The sequence below is a fragment of the Carassius auratus genome, chromosome 18 (assembly GCF_003368295.1).
Source record: "Carassius auratus strain Wakin chromosome 18, ASM336829v1, whole genome shotgun sequence".
NCBI lineage: Eukaryota > Metazoa > Chordata > Actinopteri > Cypriniformes > Cyprinidae > Carassius > Carassius auratus.
The window spans coordinates 10,610,432-10,637,037 of NC_039260.1; the positions used below are offsets into that span (position 1 = coordinate 10,610,432).

At 37.9% G+C, this 26,606-nt stretch overlaps 2 protein-coding genes across 2 annotated transcripts; both read left to right on the forward strand.

Moving 5' to 3' along the window:
- Window position 1: 1 nt before the first annotated feature.
- mbtps1 (membrane-bound transcription factor peptidase, site 1) lies at window positions 2-19,539 on the forward strand. Its single transcript, XM_026287584.1, has 23 exons — window positions 2-158; window positions 2,405-2,918; window positions 3,884-4,141; window positions 5,985-6,194; window positions 6,290-6,400; window positions 6,550-6,659; window positions 9,590-9,706; window positions 9,898-9,965; window positions 10,048-10,150; window positions 10,895-11,046; window positions 11,965-12,126; window positions 12,378-12,522; window positions 12,644-12,832; window positions 13,060-13,232; window positions 14,347-14,462; window positions 14,581-14,737; window positions 15,253-15,377; window positions 17,258-17,335; window positions 17,458-17,598; window positions 17,724-17,855; window positions 18,319-18,445; window positions 18,591-18,721; window positions 18,844-19,539. The coding sequence occupies exons 2-23, from the start codon at window positions 2,699-2,701 to the stop codon at window positions 19,053-19,055; spliced, it is 3,237 nt and encodes a 1,078-aa protein (XP_026143369.1). The 5' UTR covers window positions 2-158; window positions 2,405-2,698; the 3' UTR covers window positions 19,056-19,539.
- Window positions 19,540-20,893: 1,354 nt separating this feature from the next.
- On the forward strand, window positions 20,894-25,956 carry slc38a8a (solute carrier family 38 member 8a). The gene is made up of 10 exons (XM_026288201.1): window positions 20,894-21,359; window positions 21,636-21,834; window positions 21,959-22,115; window positions 22,786-22,890; window positions 23,121-23,178; window positions 23,642-23,756; window positions 24,711-24,858; window positions 24,942-25,141; window positions 25,422-25,473; window positions 25,579-25,956. Exons 1-10 carry the CDS (start codon window positions 21,069-21,071, stop codon window positions 25,679-25,681), a joined length of 1,428 nt encoding a protein of 475 aa, XP_026143986.1. The 5' UTR covers window positions 20,894-21,068; the 3' UTR covers window positions 25,682-25,956.
- Window positions 25,957-26,606: the final 650 nt, after the last annotated feature.

The window sequence follows — 26,606 nt, forward strand, 5'->3', positions numbered from 1 at the left end:
TTTGTTTAATACCAGTTTCTCACGTTACAGTCTTACAGTTTACGCCATTAGCTTGTGCATAGTTCTAATTTGTAATAAAGCCAAGATACAATATATTTTAGACGACATATTTCGGGAATTAAACATTTCAAGCACCATCGCTGTACATTCTGCTCATTGTAAGTATAATATTAGGTTGTTGGTTATGCGTTGAAACATTTAGAGTCGTGCTTTGCTCAACTAGCTATTAGCTTGTAGCAGGAAGGTAGCGAGACCACATGTTTGTCTGTTCAAGCGGAAAATAAAAAAAACAAACATTTGAAGCTCTTTTTTTAGATGAAGGGGGTCGTAAATAGCTAGGTATTCTGGCAAACTGTTTTGTGCAGCGTAAATTGATTGTTTGGTTGGTGGTTTTAGCTAGCAAGGCTGCTAACGTTAGTGTTATTGTCATTAGCTTGTGTGCAATGTATTACTAAAAGTAAGACATTGAATAATTTCAGCTTACAGCACCGAAACAGTCCAACTAAACACTGACCTCAAAGTCCACTTCCAACTTGAACATTGCATCCAATACAAATACTGTCAGTCCTTCTGGTTTTGTCCCAGGGACTGTTCAAAATGCAGATTTGTTATTATTATCATTTTTAATAAAAGAAGTCAGAAGAAGTTTATCACTTGAGATAACGTTACTATTTAGTAATGATATTGTTTCTGTATGTTGTTAAAAGACTAATGCTTTTGGCTAAGAAAGCCCTTTTTCCCCTACTACTTTTGCTGAAAATAATTAACCCACTGTTTGGAATGAGTGACTGCTGTTCTTTTGCTCGAAAAAAAAAAAAAAAGTAGAGTCTAGTGGCTTTAGATTTTTTTTTTCCTGAGTGGATGATTCACCCAAAATGAAAATTGTCATTTACTCACAAAAAGGACATGTCACAAAGAATAACAGCTTCATTCTACATAAGAAAACAATTCAAACTGGGTATTTGTTTTTAGGGTGAATTACTACTTAAGCCTGCTACACTAACATCCTAGACTGAGTTTATCCACAAAAAGAATCAAAGTAAACACATTTTGTTCACATTCTCTTTATTTTGGCCATCTTTAAACTTGCAATGAAATGGATGCAGTGAGAACCGTTTTTTTTTTCTTTGTATGAACCATTTACACATTTCAGTGTAAATTTGTCATAGAGTTTGAGATGTGCCCGTTACACTCGAAAACAGACGAATAAACTTGAAGTTGCAGGAACAGTGTTTAAATGAACTAAATGAATGGAAAAGTCTCACATGCATCATAAGAGGGAAATCTGTCGGGACAGCCTGTCACACACACGATACTGCACCGATATCAAACGACAACCATTCAGTTAATTTACAATAGACAAAAGGAAGTCTTGTACTCCTTTTTTACCCCTCTTGTTAGAAATTCACCATGATATACAAGAAAGGAACAACACCACTTCTGTTTCAAGGCAACTTTGAAAGCATTTTTTTTTTCTTGTCTTGTTGTTTTTAAAATAATTTTACAGCCTTGCACCCATTCTGCGTGTATCTGTGACTAGCAAGGATGGCATTGTCCGTAGTAAAGAACCATATGATGTGCATATTCGGGGCTTAGGTCTTAGGGATGTAAAACTGAGTTGCATAACAGCTCAGCCCATCTGAGTTAAGCCCACCTCTTGCGGGACAGGCATTCACAGCCCAGAGTTAGTGGTGAATTAAGCCTCTGGATGTGTGCCTGTGGGTGGGGGACCATGTTTTCATAAAAATGTGCCTCTTGATATTATGAGGCTGACATTTTGTGATGAATTTTAAGCACCATTCTAGATGTATTTAATAATGGCAGTGCTTGACCTGCATGAACTCCACAAGATTGTGTAAAACCTGATGATCATGTTCTCCAGCATAGTTTGAGATGAGCCAAAAAGCATCTTGAGCTTCAGTGGAAGATATAAACATCTTTACAAAAAGTCCCACAATCAGCATCAAATATTTAGCCCAATAAATAGTCCTTGTCCTTTTGAATGTCTACACTGTTGTTCAAAAATCTGTTATTTTCATATTTGAAAATCTATTATGCTCACCAACATTGTATTATTTGAATGACCGTCAATTTAAAGTAACTGTTTTCTCTTTTAATATTTTTTAGAATGTGGTTTCATGGCTCCAGTCACCAGTGTCACATAATTACCCAGAAATCAATCTAATATGTTGATTTGCTGCACGGTTTTAATTTATTATCAAGACATTTATTCTGAAACTGTGAGACATTCGTGATTCGCTGAGTAGTAAGTTTTAAGAACAAGATTAATGTATTTTCTGTTACTGTTGAGATGTAATACTTCCTTGCTAAGTAAAAGTATCAGTTGACTGTTTTTCCAGCAGCTAGCTAATCATAACTATTGTTGTCTTTTCTCTGACTGCAGAAAGCATAAAACCCTTTGCTCACTGTGTGGAATCCCGTCACCAGATGAACACCCCTCCTGATCTCCAGTAGACGGTTTTACTCTCTGTGAATATGGCCCCCCTCCTCCTCCTCAGGCTGCCACACTGATCAACTCCACTGGACCACAAACACAGAGAGATGAGAGAGAACAACGAAAGAAATGAAAACTTGAGCCATGTGTTATTCAGGCTTCTCTGCATTCTGGACTTAAACCATTCCAAAACTGCAAATGCCCTTTCACGTTTGTTAGGTTTGAGGACACATGTGTCTTTAAATGGGCAATGACCAGAAACGGACTGCAGGGACCATGATTGTACGACTGTGCTTGCTTGTGGCCTTTTTAGGGGGTCGATTGCCTGTGGTGGGCACAGAGGAAGACAATGGACCGTTTTCAACACCCTTTCCTTCTCCTCTAAATGCTGATGCACTCTTAAGCTCAAACTGCTCGCAGCTCACACTGAAACTGGATTTTTCTACCAAAGTGGTCAAGCATGGTAAGCAATGTCAATGTGTTGTAAATTAAGAATGTTGTCGTCTTGTGTTTGTAACAAAATTAGTATTAATTTGGCTTATACTTAGCCAGTTGTTCAAGGTTTAAGTGTTTTGACCGGCAGGAGAACATTGAATTCCTCGTTGACTACAACATGTTCAGACATTGCGTTTTAGTATGTCATTTAGTGCTGTAATTTACTTTGTGTTGATAATGACATTTTATTGCACTGAAATTCAGCTAGTTTATTGAGGATTTAAAGCAGCTGCTGCCCTTCCTGTTGTAATTTAGGGCAGGACGAAACGTGAGTGTTTCAGGACAAACAGCAATGGTGTAATGTATTCCACTGTGCTGCAGCTCCGTCCATTCATTGGCTGGATTGTGCCCTCTGCTCTGTGTTTGTGTGTGTTTACTGGCAGGTGGGCCAGACTGTTTGCAATACATTCCTAAGACTTAATCAGAGTCCAGCGTTGTTTTTACAGGGGGCACATTTTACTAGATTGGGTGTGGTGTGGATGTGGGTATACAAGACCAGAATGTTACACCTTATTTATAGTGGCCTGATTGCTGCTCTATGAAAGTGGCCTTTGTGCCATCTTCTAATGTTTAATTCATTCCCACTTCCCTCGCCCTAAGCTATGAATTGTTCCAAGGAGATTTTATATAGCAATAGTTTTATTTGTAAGGCATTAAGTTTCATGTAAATTCAATTTTGAGCAAAGCACATTGTCTGCTAATCTGACTGCATTTCTGGTTCCCTTCAGGAGATATAAATTAAGTGGTTCATCTTAATTTTTTTTTATAGTCCTATGCTCTATAGCCATAAATGTACTGCACAAAACCAGTTCCGTTGTCTTGAGCCTAAATTAATACTAAGCCTTGCTGAAGTTGCATTCCTCAGTAAATACAAGTTCAGTAGTCCTGTGAGATTTTGACATATCTTTTGTTCTCTCTCTTTGTCTTTTCTAGAGTACATTGTTGCATTTAATGGATACTTCACAGCCAAAGCACGCAGTGATTTCATCAGCAGCGCCCTGCGAGATGTGGATGCGGTGAACTGGCGCATCATACGGCGAGACAATCCTGCCAGCGATTACCCCAGTGACTTTGAGGTGGTGGAGATCCGGCAGGATACCCGCAGCAGCCTGCTCACCCTGCAGGACCACCCCTACATCAAACGAGTGACACCCCAGCGCATGGTCCTCCGCAGCCTCAAACTGACTGACTGTAAGTAGTGCTTTACACTCATAACACTTATGAGCATTAAGATCATGAATATAATACTGTTATAATATTGTACTTTGCCTTACTGTAATGTATTAAAACATACTGTTCTTTAGTACATAGCGTTATATTTATAAATCAAACCCTGCTGTGCACAGGTCACACAGGTTACATGCAATTTGTTCCTCCCCGCCTCTCTTTGGGTGACTGCAGGGAGGAAAGTCATCAGCAGGGGGTGAACCAAATAGAAAGTGTTTATTTACTGCATGGGGTGAAGGAAATGGCTTTCAGAAGTGTTTGAGGTGAAAGAATGTTCTGTGTGAGTTCCCTACCATTAGAATAAAAAAAAGAAATTGCACCTATATGCAAATCTGCTCTCAGTGTTGAGTCTCTGGGAGAGTGATTGGTATAATAATAGAATGACTTCCTCTATTCATGTCTTCCTTTACCAGCATCCTAAACAGGCTGCACGGCTTCTGTGTAATGCTTTTCCAGTGTATACTGCAAGATTTTGTAGTGTCAACCCAAAAAACGTTTGAGACAATTTTTTTCTATTTTGTAGTGTAAAGTACCATTCAAATTTGTTGAATTAAAAAAAGCCCTTACTTGAGCACCAAGAAATAATCAGAATTATTTCTGAAGAATCATTGAAGACCGGAGTAATGGCTAAAAAAATTAATATTTTCCATCAGAAAGTTGTTTGATTGATTGAGTCAATGAATCTTGTTTAGTGCTGTCTGATTTCCAGTTTTTTTTTTTTTTTTTCATTTAAAAGAGCCATATTTGTTAAGTCCATTCTTGAATCGGATATCAGTGGTTGCGCTCATTGAGGAGAACCCATTAACATTTCAGAACTATTATTATGTGGTGCTCAGTTTGTCTCCCATCACAAGCAATTCACTTTCTCACAGTATAGCTGAAATGTATTTTTGCAGACAGCACCACTCTAGAATAAGTCTCAAGGAGCTGCTTATCAGTCTGGCTCCCACACACGCTAGCGTATCTCCCTCTTCAACCATAGTCTATACATAGCACAGCTTGGAGAAATAGACTCAACTAATAGCAGCTAATGATGTATTTTTGTTCTTATTACTGAAACCAAAGTGCCTCTAAGAATAACCCCTGGTCACAGTTTGAGAGCATATATGCAAGTAATTATCATTTAAATGATGTCAGGGTCAGTGCCACAGGAGCACAAGTGGGGGATTGAAAAGTAACATAATTACAGTATATGCGCTAGTCACATCTGTATAGCTTTAGGGGGAATTAATGAGCATTATCAGCCAGAAAGGAAGACTGACATGTCAGAGTTAGTCGAAGTGTTTGGCTTGCTTAAAGCCTACGATTTCCTTCCAAATCTTGCACCCGCACTTTACGAGTGGGTTTTTTACTATCTACCTCAACTCTTCTATGTAAAAGTGTCTGTATAAAGGTTTTATCACTGTTATTTTGAATCTGCTCTGTTTGAAAAGTGTAAATATTAATGAAAGCACATGGCTACCCATCTCTGGTCTCACCAGATGTTATTCAAAGAGCCAATAAAAATGGTAATGAAGGTTTAGAGGTTGATACTGTGTGATTAGGTTGGAGTTAGATAAATGGATAATTGTTTTTTTTACTGGTTTTACTGTATTGTCACGCTTGGGCTTAGTGTTGTGTTGAATTCGGCTGATTTAAATTTGTTGCCGTGTTAACTAGCTAGTCTTATGGTATATTAATGCGGGTGCCAGAAGTGTGTCAGTCAGTAGCTGTTCTTTTTATACTGTTTATAAACGTATATCCTTGGCACACAAAAAAAAAAAATCGAATTGGGTGAAATCTAATTCTCATTCCTTTTGCTCTTTAGCGGGCACTGATGGGGCATCACCATGCAATGACACTCGCTGGGTGCAGAAGTGGCAGTCATCAAGGCCACTCAGGAGAACCAGTCTTTCTCTGGGCTCTGGATTCTGGCATGCTACAGGAAGACACTCCAGTCGCCGTCTCCTGCGGGCCATCCCCAGACATGTCGCCCAGATACTGCAAGCAGATGTGCTCTGGCAGATGGGATACACTGGTATGTGCTAAAGAAATGGCTGTTGTATGAATTTTTTTTCTACTACTTTTGGAGATTGGGATTACGATGAAGCATGTTACTGTGTTCGTTTGCAGGCTCTGGGGTGAAGGTAGCAGTATTTGACACTGGGCTGAGTGAGAAGCACCCTCACTTTAAGAATGTTAAAGAAAGAACCAACTGGACCAATGAGAAAACACTGGATGATGGTGAGACATAAAACAATTTCATGAAATGGGTTTAATCAATCATTATTGCACTCTGAGTGGAGTTGATTTAATCAGCCTAGATGAATTGTTCATATTACAAGCATTAATTATTTTTTTTTCAATCTTTGTCTGTCACATTCTTTCTTCAGGGTTGGGTCATGGTACCTTTGTAGCTGGGGTTATTGCCAGCATGAGAGAGTGCCAGGGATTCGCTCCTGATTCTGAGCTTCATATCTTCAGGGTTTTTACTAATAACCAGGTAGCACACAACATTCAAATCCACGATCATGTACAACTACCAAAATGTGTTTACACATTAAAATGACAATAAATAAATGGTTAATCTTACTAAATTTTTCTCTTTCAAATGAATGCTAATCTTTTGGGTCTTTCTATTAATTTAAAAAAGGACATTGATAATAAGAAATGATTCTCGAGGATAATTAACCCAAATTTAAATTGTCATTTAGCCTACTCACCCTAAAGTTGTTTCAAACATGTATCAATTTCTTTCTTTTTCTTTTTTTGCTGAACACAAAATATTATTTGAAGAATGTGTCTTAAGCAAAAAGTTTCTGGTCCCCATTAACTTCTATAGTATTTTTGTTCATACTGTGGAAGTCAGTGATGACCGGGAACTGTTTCTATAAATGTATACGTTTCTATAAAGTTTCTATAAATGATACGTTTTCATTTTTGGGTAAACTGTCCTTTAAGACTAATGGCTCCTGAAAATTCTATTATGTCACTACAGGAATACATTTCAATCACATTTTAAAACAATAAAATAAAGTTTTGTGAATGAAAAGAATGTCGTAAAAAGTTCATTTATTTCAGTAATTCAGCCCGTGTATTAAATCAATTAAATGTACACCGCCTGAAGAACTTTAAGTCTTTGGTTCTTTTCATTGTGATGCTTTATGCTCACATTTATCAAAAACCCACCAAACCATTATCTAAACAAATTACAATACTTCATAAGACCAATAAAAAAAAAAAAAGGCCTTCTGGAAAGTATGTTCATTTTCCGGAACAATTGTACCAGGAACTTTTTTTCCCCAGGAACTGTTGTCCCCCACAGACCTGTTGCTTTCTGTGTTTCCACCGCGGTCTAAAGTACCGGAAAGATTATAAAATAAAATAAAGTTATAAAATAGTCTGGTGACGTAGGTCTCAATATAAAGTACACACATTTCAGACTTGCATCCTCTGTAGTTCGGACTTTGCGCATTCGACTCAGGAGTGTGACGTCCGCGACGACACAAATCCAGTAATTCTGCAAACAGTAGTGTACTTGATAACTTCAGTCAGCTCGCCTTGGCTACTGCAATTTTCCTCACTGTATATGTACAATAAAATTAAATGGGATATCAAATACCACTGCCTCCTTTCGTTTTTCCATTTCAACGTAATAATAGCCACAGAAATTTACTGAGTTCAGGGAAATGTGTATATATATACAGCCATAACAATGAAGCTAAATATTTTATCAATTGCCTCTTTATTTTCATTTTAACATATAGATAAATTTAATACAGACCATAGAGCCAGCGGCAAATGTCAGAAGGACAAGCCAAGTTGAGAGTGCTCTAAGCGGATACATGAGCACTGAGCTCCTGCTGATCACGTGGAGCTGTAGGGTCTCCTAAATCAGTGAAAGTTTTTTAAATAGGCGCTGTCTTTCTAAATAAACGGCAGATTTGAGTTTTAAACAACAACATTCTCGTTTGAAATACTTCTTAAAATTACATTTCATGACACAATATCATTAACATTTAAAAAATGATCTGAATAAATGCGTGAACTCAACCATTCAGCATGTTTAGCACCCAAGTCCTGCCCCAGAAAGTTCCGGAACTTTGAAAAAGTATTACCTCACCAGCAGGGACTTCCTGAGGGGCATTGTTTTACCCGGAACTTTATTTAGTTCCTGGTTCCTGTGGTGGAAACGCACAGAGTACCAGCCCAAAGTCCCTAGTTCCTGGGTAAAGTTCCCGTGGTGGAAACGCGGCATTAGAGTGTAGAAACACTGGACTTTTAAACATCTTGGGCTATGAGCTTCCAAATTAAATACAAAACTTGCTCTCATTTGAAAAGAGGACTTTAAACAACTAGGCAACAGTCCAGTTCTTATCCTTGGCGTAGGTAAGATGCCTCAGGAGTAGCTTAAAGAGGTAGTTCAGCTAAAAATAAAAATTTCTTTAATGACTCACCCTCATGTCGTTCCAAACCCATAAGACCTCCGTTCATCTTCGGAACACAGTTTAAGATATTTTAGATTTAGTCCGAGAGCTTTCTGTCCCTCCATTGAAAACGTATATGTACGGTATACTGTCCATGTCCAGGAAGGTAATAAAAACATCATCAAAGTAGTCCATGTGACATCAGAGGGTCAATTAGAATTTGTTGAAGCATTGAAAATACATTTTGGGTCCAAAAATAACAAAAATTACGACTTTATTTAGCATTGTCTTCTCATCCGGGTCTGTTGTGAGTGCTACTGCTGTGATCGTTGACGTATGGTGCTGCGGACGTGTGTGTAGTGGCTCTTGATGCCTTGACTCCAGCCTCAGTCCATTCATTCAAATTCTTGAATCAATTTCGCTTGACAATCCTCATAAGGCTGCACTTCTCTCAGTTGGTTGTGCATCTTTTTTTCCTTTTACTCAACTTTGTTAAATTGCTTGGATACAGCACTCTGTGAACAGCCAGCTTCTATGGCAATGAATGTTTGTGGCTCCTTGTGAAGGTTGTCAATGTTTGTCTTTTGGACAACTGTCAGATCAGCAGTCTTCCCCATGATTGTGTAGCCTAGTGAACCAAATCAAATTGAGAGACCATTTTGAAGGCTCAGGAAACTTTGTAGGTGTTTTGAGTTGATTAATTGATTGGCATGTCACCATATTCTAATTAGTTGAGACAGTGAATTGGTGGATTTTTGTTAAATGTGAGCCAAATCATCACAATTAAAAGAACAAAAGACTTGTTACTTCAGTCTGTGTGCATTGAATTTATTTAATACCAGTGTTTCACAATTTGAGTTGAATTACTGAAAAAAAAGGAACTTTATCATGACATTCTAATTCGTTGAGAAGCACCTGTATATTGCCCAGTTCTATTACTGGCCTCAGTTATAATTTTTTTTATATTATACATTTTTACATGTGTTTTTCTTTTGTTTCTTTTTAGGTGTCCTACACCTCTTGGTTCTTGGATGCCTTTAACTATGCTATCCTGAAGAAGATAGACGTCTTAAATCTCAGTATAGGGGGACCAGACTTTATGGACCATCCATTTGTTGATAAGGTATGGACAAATTAAACCGACATTTATTTACTCAGCAGGTGCTATTGTCCAAAGCAAGCTACAAATAAGAAACCTCTTAAGCAACAGACGAGCACATTTTAATAAAGGTGCTGTGTATTTTGTCCTGTACATCAGAGTTTATGCTCTCTGAAATGTATTGCTCTAATAAAAGCTTAACTGTGTTTAACAAGGTTTGGGAGCTCACAGCCAACAAGGTGATTATGGTATCCGCTATCGGCAATGATGGCCCACTCTATGGGTAAGAAAAGCCAATAAAAGCCAGTTGGCCAATATTCCCAACATATCTATTGATATTGATAGATTTTATTTTTGTCTTCCAGAACCCTGAACAATCCAGCAGATCAGATGGATGTTATTGGTGTTGGAGGGATTGATTTTGAGGACAACATTGCCAGATTCTCATCCCGAGGCATGACAACATGGGTGCGTTCTGTCTTTTGGTGACCTCACATTACTGCGTTTTTCCTGTGCTGATTCCTGAAGAGGCCAGTTAGAACATGTCTGTGCATTTTGATCTGACCTAAAAAGGGCAGACAGACACCTCCTGCTACACAAATCGTGGCCTCCCCTGCTTTAGGAAGGAGAATAAATTGAAGATATGCACATGCACTTCAAAAGACTCAGTAAAAACCCTCTATTGCACCTTTGAAGTGGTTCAAAGAATTACAGCTTTGTAGATTTACAATAAAAGTTGCATATAAATGAATGTCCTTGGAAAAAAAATATATTCCCCAGGTAAAGAAATAGGTAATTTTATATATATAAAATGAATTAAAAAAAAAAAGGAATTCTTGATAAAATATTCAAGTCATGTTTTCAGACTGTTTTTCACTAAATTAACAAAGATGAATATCTTACCCTTTTTATTTAGATACACTAAATATATATATATATTTATTGAAATATATTGTTTTTGGAATTCATTTTTTTTGTCAGTGATGCAAATAAATGTTTGAATCTGAGTTGTGAATTAATTTATTAGCAAACTTACCAACATCCCATTAGCCATTTTATAGTGCTGGCTATTTATGCATGCTGAATTTTCACTTGGTCTCCTCTGAGGCATTGAATGTAACGTGTTGCTCTCTTTCCCACTCATCACAATATCTGTCATCTGTCTTGTCAGCTCAGTTTTCATTGTTTTGCTTTCTGTGCTGTCTGGATCAGGAGCTGCCAGGTGGCTATGGCAGGGTGAAGCCTGACATTGTGACATACGGCTCTGGTGTGCGTGGCTCAGGATTGAAGGAGGGCTGTCGTTCTCTCTCTGGCACCAGTGTTGCATCACCTGTAGTGGCCGGGGCTGTCACGCTACTGGCCAGGTGAGACAGATGAACAAAAATAGCGCTTTGCACAAACATTCAAAACCTTTACTCCACTCTTAGGATCTTACAGAAATCATTCTAATTGAGTGCTTATGGGAAAAAAGTAGCACTTTTCACAAAAATATTAAGATAATATGGAAAAAAAGATTCATAAGTCCAAAAGAGCAGCATTTATTAGAACTAAATCTAACTGTAACAGTGTAACACCTAAATTAGGTGCTTCTGGTCTGAGGACCTGTATACTTAAAAGAGAGTGCACTTTGTCAGGTGTGGCAGGTTATCAGTGATTCAGATCAGAGTTTCATTATTAGGTCCGTGTTTGCTGATAGTGATTTATAGTGGGCACAACTGTACTTTGTACATTTATTGCTATAAACACCACTTACACACAACTGATATAAAGTAGAACTAAATAAATTGGTCCCCGAAACCAATGGTTTTCTGGGTAAGTGCCTTATTTTTTTCCTTTGTCCTTGTGAGAGAAAAATAAATGAAATTGATCCTGAAAGAAAAGAAAAACAAAAAACATATGAATTGACAGAATCAATCTTATTTTCCACAGGAAATTCAATGGCATAGTTTCTCTTTTACTGTCTTAGCTTTTGCTATATATTTGATGTACTCTCAGACTGTGATGGGCTTACATAATTTGTCGGGGTTTCCACTTTATAAGGTTTTCATTTCACCTCCTTCAGTTCCCCTCCTTTCTATCTCTTTCATATATATTGCTCTCGTTTGTATTAGTCTCTCATAGATACTTGACCCCATCTGCCTCTTTGCTTTATGGCCTCACAATGTGCCTGTGTTTCTTTCAAGTCTGTTTTCTGGTCCTTAACCTGCGGTTGCACTGAAATGATAGCCCATAAACTCTCATCCATTTAACTGAACCATCTTTATTGTCTTTTGTCTTTCAAGCACTGTGTTGAACAGAGAGTTGGTGAACCCGGCCAGTATGAAGCAGGCCCTGATCGCTTCAGCACGCAGGCTACCAGGCGTCAACATGTTTGAGCAGGGCCATGGAAAACTCGATTTACTCAGAGCCTACCAGGTCCTTAACAGCTACAAGCCACAAGCCAGGCATGTCTCTTGCATAGACACAAATATAGTGTTCTGCTCTTTGACTAGCATTCTGCTCGCGTCTGGGTGATTTCAATATCTTATTAATTTATGCTGATTTATAAAAGTCCATTTAAAATGTAGCTAGCTAGATTTAATTATGTCCCAGCCTGATTATAGAGTAGATTTGACCCGGTTCATTATATTGCACTGGCTCTCAGTGAGGGCCATCATCCTCTTATTAATTTCTAATGGTGTTTTTAATTCTTTAGCCTGAGTCCGAGCTACATAGATCTGACCGAGTGCCCGTACATGTGGCCCTACTGCTCTCAGCCTATTTACTATGGTGGCATGCCGACGATTGTCAACGTGACCATTCTTAATGGCATGGGTGTGACTGGAAGGATTGTGGACAAGGTAGGCAATAAAAAAATAGACTCTTTGCAATTCAGTTTAATCTCTTATTTCAAACATTAGAATGTATTTTCAACTATCCGTGGTCCATTTGAAGCATCTCAGTTATGTTTTAAATCCGCAGCCCATCTGGCAGCCCTACCTTCCTCAGAATGGGGATTATGTGGACGTGGCGGTGTCTTACTCTCCTGTACTCTGGCCCTGGTCCGGATACCTGGCTGTTTCCATATCTGTGGCCAAGAAAGCTGCATCGTGGGAAGGCATTGCTCAGGGTCATGTCATGGTTACAGTGGCCTCACCAGCAGAGAATGATGTGAGTAACAGTACTGTCCCTGATATCTCTAGTAAGGTTATAATCTGCTTAAGTCATAATTTATTTTTATTGATTAATGACCACACTTTATTGGTACACTTCTAAAAGTTTCTTAGAAGGCTTTCAGACTTCTTAGAATATGTCTAAACTGCTTTCATTTTGGCTTTAGTGTAATTTGAGATCATGACCTGCTGTGGTCTGTTTTTTGTGTGTTTGTTTGTAACCAGTCAGCAATAGGTGGTGAGATGACCTCTACAGTGAAGTTACCAGTGAAGGTAAAGATTGTCCCAACTCCTCCACGTAGTAAGAGGATTCTCTGGGATCAGTACCACAACCTACGCTACCCGCCTGGCTACTTCCCTCGAGACAACCTGCGCATGAAGAACGATCCGCTTGACTGGTGAGCCTCGACCACACAAAATAATTCATTCAATCAGTTGTTAGAAAATAAATTGCACTGTAAAAAAGAATCTGTAGAAGGCAGCATTTAATATCTTGTTTCTAGAATTTCTTTTTTTTACCCAAATTTTTGAGATTGCAGAACACAAAATCCAAGGGGGCATGTATGGATCCAGATCCAACTCCTCCCAACTTATACATAAACCTACCTATCTCCACCCCCTAATCCTCTAAACCCACCCCTTAACCTACCCGTCTCCACCCCCTGATCCCTAAACCCACCCCTAAACATACCCGCCTCTACCCCATCCCCTAAACCCACCCATCTCTACCCCTAAACCTACCCATCTCCACCCCCTGATCCCCTAACCCCCGATCCCCTAAACCAGGTGTGGGGAACGTTGATCCTGGAGGGCCTGTGTCCCTGCAGAGTTTAGCTCCAACCCTGTAAAAGAAAAACCTACCTGTATCCTGAAGACCTTGATTAGCTTGTTCAGGTGTGTTTAATTAGGGTTGGAGCTAAACTCTGCAGGGACACAGGCCCTCCAGGATCAACGTTCCCCACCCCTGCCCTAAACCCACCCATCTCCACCCTTAACCTAGCTGTCTCCACCCCCTGATTCCCTAAACCTACCTATCTCCACCCCCTAATCCTCTAAACCCACCCCTTAACCTATCCTTCTCCACCCCTGATCCCTAAACCCACCCATCTCCACCCCTGATCCTTAAACACACCCATCTCCACCCTTAAACCTACCCATCTCCACCCCCTGACCCCTAAACCCACCCATCTCCACCCTTAAACCTGCCCATCTCCACCCCCTGATCCTTAAACCCACCCATCTCCACCCTTAAACCTGCCCATCTCCACCCCCTGACCCCTAAACCCACCCATCTCCACCCTTAAACCTGCCCATCTCCACCCCCTGATCCTTAAACCTACCCATCTCCACCCCTAAACCTACCCATCTCCACCCCTAAACCTACCCATCTCAACCCACTAGATGTGGATCCAACCACGCCCCCTGGATCTTGTTTTCTGCAGTGAGGGTCTACTGCAGTTTTTCTCTTAGAAGTGTGTATATGATGTTGTTTTTCTCTTGTTTTTTTTTAAGGAATGGTGATCATATTCACACTAATTTTAGAGACATGTATCAGCACCTTCGCAGCATGGGCTACTTTGTCGAAGTCTTGGGTGCACCAATCACATGCTTTGATGCCAGTCAGTATGGTAGGCTTTGATCTCTTGGACTGTTTTCTGTATAAAGGATTCTGTCTTGAAGATTAATTAGTTTTGTGGTGTAAGCCATGATGGAAATCAACTGTGATCTGTTTCTGTGTGTTTATAGGGACCTTGCTGATGGTAGACAGTGAAGAAGAGTATTTTCCTGAAGAAATCACCAAGTTGAGGAGAGACATAGATAACGGCCTGTCTCTTATCGTCTTCAGTGACTGGTACAACACATCAGTCATGAGAAAAGTGAAGTTCTATGATGAGAACACCAGGTACTGAGAACATTAAGGGTCACTGTAATCTTTTGTCACTATCTCTACATTTAACAGAAGACCTTACTCCATGTATCTATTGATAATTGTTCAGTGGGGTCCACGAGTAAAAATGCTCTTTTTTTATTTTTTACATTTATAGAAAGAAATGTATAAAACCATATTACATTTATAATATTAATAATGGTTATGCATTTAATATTTTTTAACTTTCTTATAACCTTAATCATGAGACCTTTTAGAAATTCTTTAGGTTTAGATATATTGTGTGTCCAAACAGTCTGAGAGCAACTGAAATACGAGATTTAAGGTTAAAAACAAAAAACATTTGCACAGAAAGTTAGCATTTCAATAGACAATCATTTGTGTCAGGATTTAAATTGTACGGGCTCTATTATTGTCTCTGACAAATACTTTTTTATGAGGGGCTCTTGGTAAAGTGTCCAATTCAGGGTAAACAAGTTTTGTTTATAAAAAAAAAGGCCAATTTTTAAAGGTCCGTTACATATTTACAGGCAATGGTGGATGCCGGACACAGGGGGAGCTAACGTGCCAGCCTTGAATGACCTGATCTCAGTGTGGGGTATGGCCTTCAGTGATGGTCTGTATGAGGGAGACTTCACAATGGCAGATCATGACAGTAAGCCTAATTTTCTCACTATAACATGGCTATATTAATAGCTATGTTTCCATCCAAAGATGCAAATTTAATTCATGCACAAAACTGGAACATTGCATAAAACATTACGAATAAAGCACTGTTTCAATCCAACAAGTCGAAGAGAACAAAATCGATTAGTCACTTCCTGATAAATTGGAGGAGTAATAAGTTGGAGAAGCCACTAAATAAAATCACTTTCATATATGATAAAAACGAAACACAATAAATGCTGTCATTGCTTTCGGAGGTGGATGCCTGCTGTTTAGGAATTGCAGTGGTGTAAGACAATTATACAGACTTACTTTGGCATTTCAGAATGATCAAAAAAACCTTTCAGATGCTGTGTAACAAGATCGGTCCGCAGTAAACATAGCTTCCTGTTAAAGTTTCAGAATCGAGTAGACCAGTGGTTTACAACCTGTGGGTATTGCAGGTGGGCCCCCAATTACTTTTAAAAGAAATAATAATATTGTTTATTCATGTAAAAATGTCTAAGTCATAACATAATTTCATATATATAATTAAATAACAAAAAATATATATTAAACTGTAACTATGCGTCCACTATTCGAGCTCGCTGATTGGTTTAAGAATAAACCACCAATTTATATTTTTGCTGCATATGCTACAGAACAACAAATTCAAACATGCATAAATGGCTGTCAACAAGGTCAACATAAATGGCTGTTGTATTCCCTCCTGACTGCTTGCTCCGCTGACTGTCTACCTGATGCCGAGCTCTGTCTGGATCTGGTTTTTCCCGTTTTGCTGAGCGGTGCCAGTCAGAGTTATTTTCTGTTCATTGCCAGTTCATTCTAGGGCTGTGTGATTAATAGAAATAGTCATAAAATCACGATTTGAGTGTGAGCGATTTCTAAATCGCTTTATAGTACGATTTTCCGCAGCCCCAACCTCCCGCTGTAAATTTCAGATCCAATCAGAATGCAACGCGCCTAGCGCGAAAACAGACTGGGCATATGCTTACACACACTGTCTGCGATGCGGCTTTTTCAAAGCCCATGTTAACGGATCAGAGCGTTCACATTGCACGCATGTATCTGAGCAAGCACATCTGGTTTTGTGACAGAGCAAAGGAAATCTGCGTGCAAAAAGAGAGATTTGCGCTGTACATTATTTTAATTTGTTTTTGCGTTACAATAACGCGCTCTCGCTGCTGCTTCTGCACCGCATACACATGCTGTATACACACTGCAAACGGAGTAGGCCTACGTGTGAACTTGTACAGTATAATGTATAACAAATCTATTTCAACACCTGAGGCACCACTACAATTAATGAGCTCTAAGAACAATGCATGGCAAAAAAAGAAAAAAAGTCCCTGAACACGAGATTTATTTATTTCGTTTTTGCCATAAGTCTAGAAATTTTGTTACACTTTTACGATAATGATTATTTTGACTTATGTCTGTTCTAGAGACGTTACAACTTTTTGATAAAGCTCTAATTGGTTTTCTTTTGGAAATATGTTTCAAATTCATCCTGAATGCATTTATGACTGTAAAGCATATCTGTGTGTGTGTCAAAATTGTGATTAAAATCGAAATAGCAAAATTGATCAAAGAAATCATTTTTTTTTTGTGTCCATATCGCACAGCACTAGTTCTTTCAAAATACTGTTAACCATCTAGCTTCTGAGTACTAATTTATTATCCCAACAATAGCGGGGTCAGTTAATTTTTTTGCAGTGGGGTGGGCAAACATATGTGTTTGGTTGTGTGGTCCGCGAGTTGGAAAAGGTTGGAAACCACTGGAGTAGACTATTTTAATGGAGACAAGCTTGCCTAAAATATTATTGAAAAAAAGATTTATAATAATATATCATGTCTTTTTGCTTTTAGTGTATTATGCTTCAGGGTGCAGCATTGCTCGTTTTCCTGAGGATGGGATTGTCATTGCTCAGACCTTAAAGGATCAAGGTACGAGGCACATGCTGTGATTGTACACGTCTCATCACTGCTCTATCCATGGAGACCAGCTAAAAGCTCCCTCGTTTTCTTAATTCTCTTGTTATTGTTATCTGACATCCTCCAATTTCTAGGTCTGGAGGTCTTGAAACAAGAGACAGCAGTGGTGGAAAATGTGCCTGTGCTTGGACTGTACCAAACACCCTCTGAGGGGGGAGGCCGTATAGCACTCTACGGAGACTCCAACTGCATTGATGACAGTCATAGACAGAAAGGTAATGGACATTTGTGCAAACAAGTCTGAGAGAGTTCAGAAAGACTAGCCCCACTAAATATAAATTTTTGTATGTGTTTAATCAATTAAATTCAATGAGTTTGGGTTCTGTTTTCTCCATTTTAGACTGTTTTTGGCTTCTGGATGCTCTGTTGCAGTACACTTCCTATAGCATGACTCCACCCAGCCTGACCCACTCTAAAAACAGAGTAGTGCCCCCAACAGGCACAGACAAGCCATTACCACAGAGATTGGAAGGTAATATTTATTTCATAATTTTTTGTTTCATTTTTATTCATAATTTTTTCAAGCGAATTTATTTGTTTTTAATGTAATGTATTTTTTGTAATGTATTTTTTTAGTCATTTTATTTGTATTTTAATGCATTATTTTCAGTTAATTCATTATTTAAAAAAAAATCCTTATTCATTTTATATTGTTTTTAATTCATTTTTAAATTCATTTTTAATTATCAGTGAATTTTTATTTATTCATTATTTTTAAATCAATATTTTTTGTAATTTGTTTTTATTTTTAATTTAATTCATTATTTTTAAATTCATTTTAATGAATTCATTTTATTTTAATGAATTTAGTTCATTTTTATGAATTAGATTATTATAAAAAAAAATATATATATATATATATATATATTGCCTAATAAAGCGCTATATAAATGTAATAAATTAATATTACTGTGGTGGTGATTTATTTTTTGTAGGTAATCACCTCTACCGTTACTCCAAAGTGCTGGAGGCTCATCTGGGTGACCCTAAGCCTCGTCCTCTACCAGCATGTCCTCATCTGTCTTGGGCTAAACCCCAGCCGCTTAACGAGACTGCTCCTAGGTCAGTACACATGAGACAGCTGCCAATCTCAACTACTTCACTCTCAGTGTAATCTAATTTAAATTTGAATGCATTGTCTTGTAATACCAACATCTGACATGTTTTTTTTTTTATTTTATTTTTTTTACATTTTATCTCTTCTCAGCAATTTGTGGAAGCACCAGAAGCTACTGTCAGTGGACATGGACAAGGTTGTTTTGCCTAGTGTGAGGCTGTATCGGCCTCAGGTTCGACCCCTGTCTCCTGGAGAAAGTGAAGCCTGGGACATCCCTGGAGGTGAGGAAGGAACTTTGGCTGTGTGTTTAGGAAGTTATCAACCAATTGTCATCCACAAATTACCTTAGATTTCATACAAAGGATCACATTTAATCATAATTCATGTTTCTGTTTTTCCTCAGGAATAATGCCCGGCCGCTATAATCAAGAGGTGGGCCAAACCATCCCAATGTTTGCCTTTCTTGGTGCCATGGTTGTCCTTTCCTTCTTTGTGGTGCAATTGACCAAGGCCAAGAGCAAGCCCAAGCGCAGGAAACCCAGAGTGAAACGGCCGCTTTACCTTCAACAACAGCAACAACAAACCCCTCACTCAGGCAAAACCCCCACCGTATGATCAGCCACATACCACATCTGGACAAAGTAATGCAGAACAGTCTTCCCTGCGGTGTGTGTGATGCCGTAAACCCTTGATAATGAGATTTTAAGGGCTGTGTCTACATTCTTGAGATGAACCAGCCAGGGCCTTGTTTGGACATCAGTGTTCCCGGTCACATCTTGTCTTTATTCAATACTTGCCTTTCAATTTTGTGACCAAATGGAGGAATGTTTCCTTTTTTAATTTATTGATGAAAAATTGACTCTTGACCCTTGCTTTGTATGTCGAATTGGACATCAGAAACCAGCCATTTCAGTTTTCCTTGATCAACATATTGGACTTGTTTCCACATGTCCTCGTTTTTGTATTCAGTCAGACTGTGTTTTTATAAAGCAGTTGTGCGTACGTCCTTTGTAAATAGCCATCATGATTTCACTGTTGTTGGTGTGGAATTATCAATGTTTTAAATATATCTTATCCGATATAAAGCAAGAAAAACCTGCCTCTGTCTTTATGATAAATATTAGATGACAGTCTTCATATAACATTACAATTGGGGAAAAAATGGGAACAGTTTTTATCTTGTTTATCCAAGGGATGATTGCGGTAAACCACCAGAAGTATTAAAACAATAAAAGACCTTAAATTTTTCAGTTGGTGTGCAATGAATCTAAAATATATGAAAGTTAAATTTTTATATTTACATTATGGAAAATAATGAACTTTTATCACAATATGCTAATTTTTTAGAAGGACCTGTATATGGAATGCTTTGGTTTACTTTTGCTGCTTTCGATGATGGATGAACTAATTTGTCCTTTGTTTGCATAAGATACATGTCCATTATATGGATGAAGCAGTCACATTCGGACTGTGTTGCCTTATATTTTTGTGGAAACCATGATACACTCCCATTAAAAATGTATGGGGTAAATAAGATAAAAAGAAAGAAATACTTTAATGCAGCAAGTGACACTGAAAATTGGCTGCTGAAAATTCAGATTTGTCCTCATCACAGGATCTGTCTGTAAACATTTATTATGCAATCTTTGTTACTGCTGAAAGGGCAAGAAATATAATCAATTGAATCTCCCGAGATAAAAGCATTCTTCAGGCTATCCCACACAATCATAGCCTCCCAGTAATTGAATGCTGGTGTAGATGGGCAAAAGAAACACGCCTCTTCCTTCTCATTCTAAATCGGATCAACACTGTCTGCTGAGCAGTCTTGTAGTTTCCTGAGCTTTTGCTTCAGGCCAGTGTGAAATCGACTAATTCCATTAGAAGTGATAGAGGCTTGGAAGTCTCTCTAAATCTCGGTCCTGATCCATTTTTAATGGGAAGAATGGCCTGTGAAATGTCACCAGTCTCTTTCAGGTGACGAAACGTGATAGAAGTTAATGACATGAAGAACATGGGAACTAACCCTGACCAGTTATCTGTGCTTAAGTGGATTTCCCAAATCGCATCATAAAGGAGGTCACATGTTCCACTTGTGCCTCATATCTAGAAAGTTCCCAGCCTTGCTTGTGATTTTTTTTTTTTTTTCTGCCAAGACTTAGGATCCAGAGGAGTGTCAGTGAGCCTCTAGCACTAGTGCCAAATCCCCACCCCTGGAACACATTTTTCATCTTTACACAATACTTTCTGTCATCATTTGTCTTTTGATGTACTATTTGATGTAACTTCTAAGGGAGAAATTGTTGGATATTTCAAAATAATTGGGAATTTGTTAGTGAATTTAATAATGCTTAAATATTTTTATTAACCGTTCCCTTAAATGGCTAAAACCAATTTAAGATGGTCTTCCAGTCTGGTCATAGCTGGTCTTGTTTAGTATATTTTATTTTGAATCGTTGGTTCTTAACCTACCTACATAAAGACCACTGTTAGGGTTTTGAACAGCATTATCAGTGGAGTAAATTTAATCTGATCAACATTAATGTAGTGCCATTGTAAATTGTCTTATTGTTCGAACCCAAATGCTTTTGACTAAATTGACGAATCAAACTGGGTTTGTTTCTCAAAGTCATGGAGGAGCGTTTGATTGGCCTGAAACATCAAGCTCCCACCCCCCATTCACCTGAGCTAAAGTTTGAGCTTCCTCAGAGAAAGATCCAAACAGGGACGAACATGGAGGAGCTGGCTAAAGAGAGCATTAACTTTTTAACAAACCCTGGTCTGGACACAGGCGTACCCAAGTTGGGCTCGTTAGGAGCGGTTTTCATCTTGCTGAAGTCTGCGCTGGGTGCTGGGCTTCTCATCTTTCCCTGGGCGTTTGAGAAAGCTGGAGGAATTCACTCTGCTGTCATTGTAGAAATGGCAAGTAACTCTTTACTACAATGAAAAACTGATTGTTAAAATATTTTATGGCTCTTTTAACCTTGTTTCTTCACTGTGGCTTCTACCAAATCGATCTTGTGTAGGCTACACTAAAATAATTATCTTTCTATTAAATACAATCCAATGATCATTTGAGATAACTTTTTGTTCAGTAGATGCATATTGCTAACTCTATAATGTCTGAATAACATATTTCCACTTATTTGAATTCTGTTCATGATATTATAGCCTATGATACATTTCTGTCCTACACAGATTTCTCTTGTGTTCCTGGTCAGTGGACTTGTCATCTTGGGCTATTCATCTTCAGTCAGTGGACAAAACACATATCAGGCTGTGGTCAGAGATGTGTGCGGTCCTGCCATAGGACACCTCTGTGAGATATGCTATGTCTTCAACCTCTTCTTCATATCTGTTGCTTTTCTGGTCATAGTTGCCGACCAGCTTCAGAAATGTAAGCAATGTAAAGCCTTTAATCAGACTTTTTTTTTATTATTACTAATTGCTCATATATTGTTTTTGTAAGTAATCATCTAAGATAAACCTCACATTGAGTCATCTCCATTTATTTCTCCCAGTGTGTGTCTCGATATATGAGTTAATCACAGGATTGCCAGAATCAGAGATGCCCTACTACTGGTACACAGACCAGAGGTTTGCTCTGTTTCTTCTGTGTCTCTTCTTCATTTTCCCTCTCTCCGTCTCGAAGGAGATCAGCATACAGAAGTATACCAGGTGAGGAACTGTATTCTGACAGTTTTGTTTGCTTATTTTCTTGACTATATTATTCGGAACAGTGTTATTATTGTTAACTAAAACTTTTAGGCATTTTTGCTCATTAAAATAAAGCTTTTATGTGTGTGTGTGTGTGTGTGTGTGTGTATATATATATATATATATATATATATATTTAAAATATTAATAGTTGTAATTATAAATAATACATAACTAACCCTGGTTCAGTTAAGATGTCAAAGCAGGTTTGTTTTATGGAGGTTGTTGTGTTTTCAAGTGCTCAAGTCACAGTGATGTCCCATTTGTGAGTGTATGATTTTAAATTGGTGCTTTTTAGTGAAATGTGTGCTCTTTTGAGACTTGGAATGGTTTTTGGATTTGATTGTTCAAAACTGTGGGACGCCTGTTTAGGTGGAGAGAGTAAGAAAGTAAAAAGACTGTGATTGTGCTCTCATGAATTTTATGAAGCGCTGTTATTGCTTCTGTTTTTCATTAGGACTTTTATGCTCGATTGCTGTGGCAGTGCACAGCATTTTGAATAGCTTTAAAATGACTCTCCTCTGACTAATAAGCAAAGCTTTCTTCCCCACACATCATCAAGATCATTTGTTTAATGTCCGCAGCATTTATTTTCTCATCATCAATAGTCTTTATATTTATTTTTGCTCAGTGTTCTAGGAACTTTTGCTGCCGTGTATCTCACTGTAGCCATCATTGTGAAATACTACATGAGGCCCATCCATGAGATCAATCTGTCTCCTCTTTACAGCAGTGGGTGAGTGTGGAGTGACAGAGCTTTCAGATTTTGTTGCAAATTGTATTAAGGTTCTCAGCATCTTCAGAACCGTCTTTTCCTCTTGCTGTGCCTAAACAAACCTTACTGTCATGCTGAACGACTGTTGTTGAGAATGTAATGGGCTCATTTAACTGAAAACAAAAAAAATCACAGAACTTTTATCTTTGAAGGTGCCTGCTTAACTATTATAATATTTTTTTATTATTTAGAGTAAGCTCATGGGCTTCGATGTTCAGCGTCATCCCGACTATTTGTTTTGGCTTTCAGGTAAGTTTTTATGCTTTTATTCAACAAACTGGCATTTCGCATTTGAGGAAATTCTTTCATTGAATATCATCACTCTGGTCCACAAATGATGGGAAGCCGAATTGTTTTTGCTTTCGCTTTAATATTTAATTCAAATGCAAAGCGTGAAATATGGGCATCTTTGAGGTGGGTTTAATTTGTTAACGCCTGGGGATTGTAAAAAATGTCCTAAAAGTCCACGGGCATGGCAGAAGAGCGCTGAATTACTCTGTGTCCGCTGCCCGAGGCTGATTGATTATGAGGCGGGAATGAAGAGGAGGAGGAAATGGAGATATGAAAAGAGCTGTGCACCAAGGGAATCGGTGAGAAATGGGCTAGTGCAGAAAGTTATTACAAGAAAATCTTTTTTTGGTGTAGGCAAAGTGCGCTGGAGATCAGATTTTTGAACACAGCTGTGCTTGTGCTCATACTGTGTCTGTTTCAGTGCCACGAGGCCTGCGTTGCTGTCTTCAGTAGTATGGAAAACAGGAAGTTGTCCCACTGGGTCTTCATCTCTGTGGTGTCCATGTTCATCTGCCTCATCATCTACTCACTCACTGGTCAGTAATTACAATGTATTTACTGAAACTGTATATGGAATCATGCTTCATGTGTGTATATATATATATATATATATATATTTTTTTTTTTTTTTTTGTACGTTAACGTTTATTTTTGTAAGGATGCATTTATTAAAAGTGAGAATAAAGACAAAAACAATTCTATTTAAAATTAATGCTTTTGAACTTTATATTTATCGTGACAGAACAGACTGTCTGCTGAAAATCAGCTTTTCCATCACAAACTAAAGTAACGAAAGAAAAGTTATCTTAAATTATAATATTTCTCAACATTGCGGTTTTTACTAAAGTTTTGATCAAATAACTGCAGGTGAGCATTATAGACTTTCAAAGGCATGAAGTCTTCCCAACAGCAAACCTCAGAACAATAGTTCTTATGCACATATTTGAATCCTCTTTAAAGTAACTGAACCCAAGAGCATTTAAGTGAATTTAATGAAGACAAAATTAGTTCACATTGCACTGGCTGCTGTGCAAAGATTTGAAGGTTTAGGGTTTAATTGAAACTTGGGTTTTATATATATTGACATTAGTCCTCTTAGCTTATACTAGATCACCTTTTTTTTTTTTACTAAGGAGAGTGTAATGGTTGATTAGACATATATTTGTTGGTAACACTCTATTTTGATAGTTCATTTTAAATATTTTACTAACTATATGTAAATACATGTCAAATAGCAGTCCTTGGAGTAATAGTTTTTTTTGATGCTCCCCAACACACATTCTCCTGGCTGTAAGTAACTACAAGGACATGTCAACTTATTCTACTAACCCTAACGGTTTACTAATACTCTAATGAGAGTCGGTTGACATGTAGCTGAACTAAGTTACTTCTCGTTAGTGGAATGTCTAAAGTGGACAAAATAAAGTGTAACTTCTTTGTGTACTGCTGCATATTGAACAGCTGATTTGTTAACAAGGACTATTCCGTAGGAGTCTTTGGGTATCTGATGTTTGGGAAGAACGTAACTCCTGATATTCTGATGTCGTACAGTGGGGGTGATGTGGCCATGATCATTGCCAGGCTGCTGTTTGGAATCTCAATCATCACCATCTACCCCATCATTGTCCTGCTCGGAAGGTATGCAGCAAACTGTGTCTTATGGCTATTAGGAGAATAGTTTCTTGCACATACAGTATATAGATTTATTGACACATCTGTAGATCTGTGATTCAGGATCCGCTGCTGCGGCGACGACACAAACACACAGCAGTGACAGGGACCTATGAGAGCCGGACGCGTGTTGCCTTGACCACAGCCTGGGTCACCATCACTCTTCTCATCGCAGTGTTTGTTCCAGACATTAGCAAAGTGATCGGCGTTGTCGGAGGAGTCGGTGCTTTCTTCATCTTTATATTTCCAGGTAATTGTGCATTGTGTCTTCTGTTGATATATTTTACAAGGCCACATGATGTGTGTTGAAATGAATTTATTAACTGAAAAATGAATACTGACATTTGTAAAGGGGATTGTGTATTTTTATATTTGCATTCTGATTTATAAAAAAAACTAGTTCTCTTTATGACCATTTAAAAAAAGAATAATGGTTTCAGCTCTGAATTTTAATATAATGTGAATCTTTTACTGCTTTTCTTTGTAGCATTACGTGTATATTATATAATCTTTAATTCTTTTTATTGAAGGACTTTGCCTAATATTTGTGGTGCAGTCAGAGTCAGTTTCTCTTACAATGAGGTGAGTAAAGTGGGGTAGAAATATTGTAGTTCAAGTATCCTGTATGTTTAATGCTTTTTCTATTACATGTACAATAACCTTTTGTTTTTGTGCATTTTCCACCAGATATCTTCTGGTCACGTGGGGAATGTTCACACTTTTCTGTGGTACCTATATTTTTGGCCAGAGCACTTCTATTGCGATCATGCAACTCCTGAGTGAAATTTAACACCATGACTTTTATTTGTATGGTTTGGAATAATTTTAGACATTGCATGTATGGAATAATTCCTTAAAAATGGAGACTGTTGTACAAATGTGCAACCAGCTTTGTGTGAAATACCTCAGACGAACAAGCAATGTAAATCTGAACGTTGAAATATTGTCATGTAATGTTCTGCAATTTTAATGACCAATTTCATGTTTGGATAGATGTGAGCTTTTTTAAAGTTAAAGGGATAGTTCAACTCAAAAATTAAAATTCTGTAATTTACTCACCCTCACGTCATTTCAAACCCGTAATACCTTCGTTCATCTTCAGAACACATATACATTTTGTTTTTTGTAATACGATCCAAGAGCTTTCTGACCCAAACAGCAACACAACTGACACATTCAAGGCCTAAAAACATAGTAAGGACATAATTAAAATAGTCCATGTGACATCAGTTGTTCAACCATATTGTTATAAAGCTATGAGAATACATTTTGTGAGCAAAGAAAGCAAAAATAACCTTGTTCAACCATTTCTTCTCTTCTGTTTCAGTCTTCAGTCCACGTTCACAAGAGTACCATGCACCACAAAAGTATCCTTGTAGCTTTATAACATTAAGATTGAACCACTGATGTCACATGGGCTATTTTAATTATATCCTTACTACTTTTCTGGGCCTTGAACATAGTAGTTGCATTGCTGTCTATGGAGGTTCAGAAAGCTCTCGGATTTCATCAAAAAATATATAATTTGTATTCTGAAGATAGACAAAGGTCTTACGAGTTTGGACCGACGTCAGGGTGAGTGATTTTCATTTTTGGGTGAACTATGCCTTAATATTTAGACCTTTTTTTTTCTTTTCTTTTTTTAATTCATTGGAAACGCTTTTGCACACCTAAGTGAATTTGTTAAATAATAAATACATTTTTGTATGAATAGT

Coding starts and splice junctions, on each gene's coding strand:
- mbtps1 (XM_026287584.1), top strand. CDS start 2,699: ATGGGCAATGACCAGAAACGGACTGCAGGGACCATGATTGTACGACTG. Junction 13,233..14,346: donor AAGAACGATCCGCTTGACTG/GTGAGCCTCGAC, acceptor TTTTTTTTTAAG/GAATGGTGATCATATTCACA. Junction 18,446..18,590: donor CTTAACGAGACTGCTCCTAG/GTCAGTACACAT, acceptor ATCTCTTCTCAG/CAATTTGTGGAAGCACCAGA.
- slc38a8a (XM_026288201.1), top strand. CDS start 21,069: ATGGAGGAGCGTTTGATTGGCCTGAAACATCAAGCTCCCACCCCCCAT. Junction 22,116..22,785: donor AGCATACAGAAGTATACCAG/GTGAGGAACTGT, acceptor ATTTTTGCTCAG/TGTTCTAGGAACTTTTGCTG. Junction 25,474..25,578: donor TCAGTTTCTCTTACAATGAG/GTGAGTAAAGTG, acceptor ATTTTCCACCAG/ATATCTTCTGGTCACGTGGG.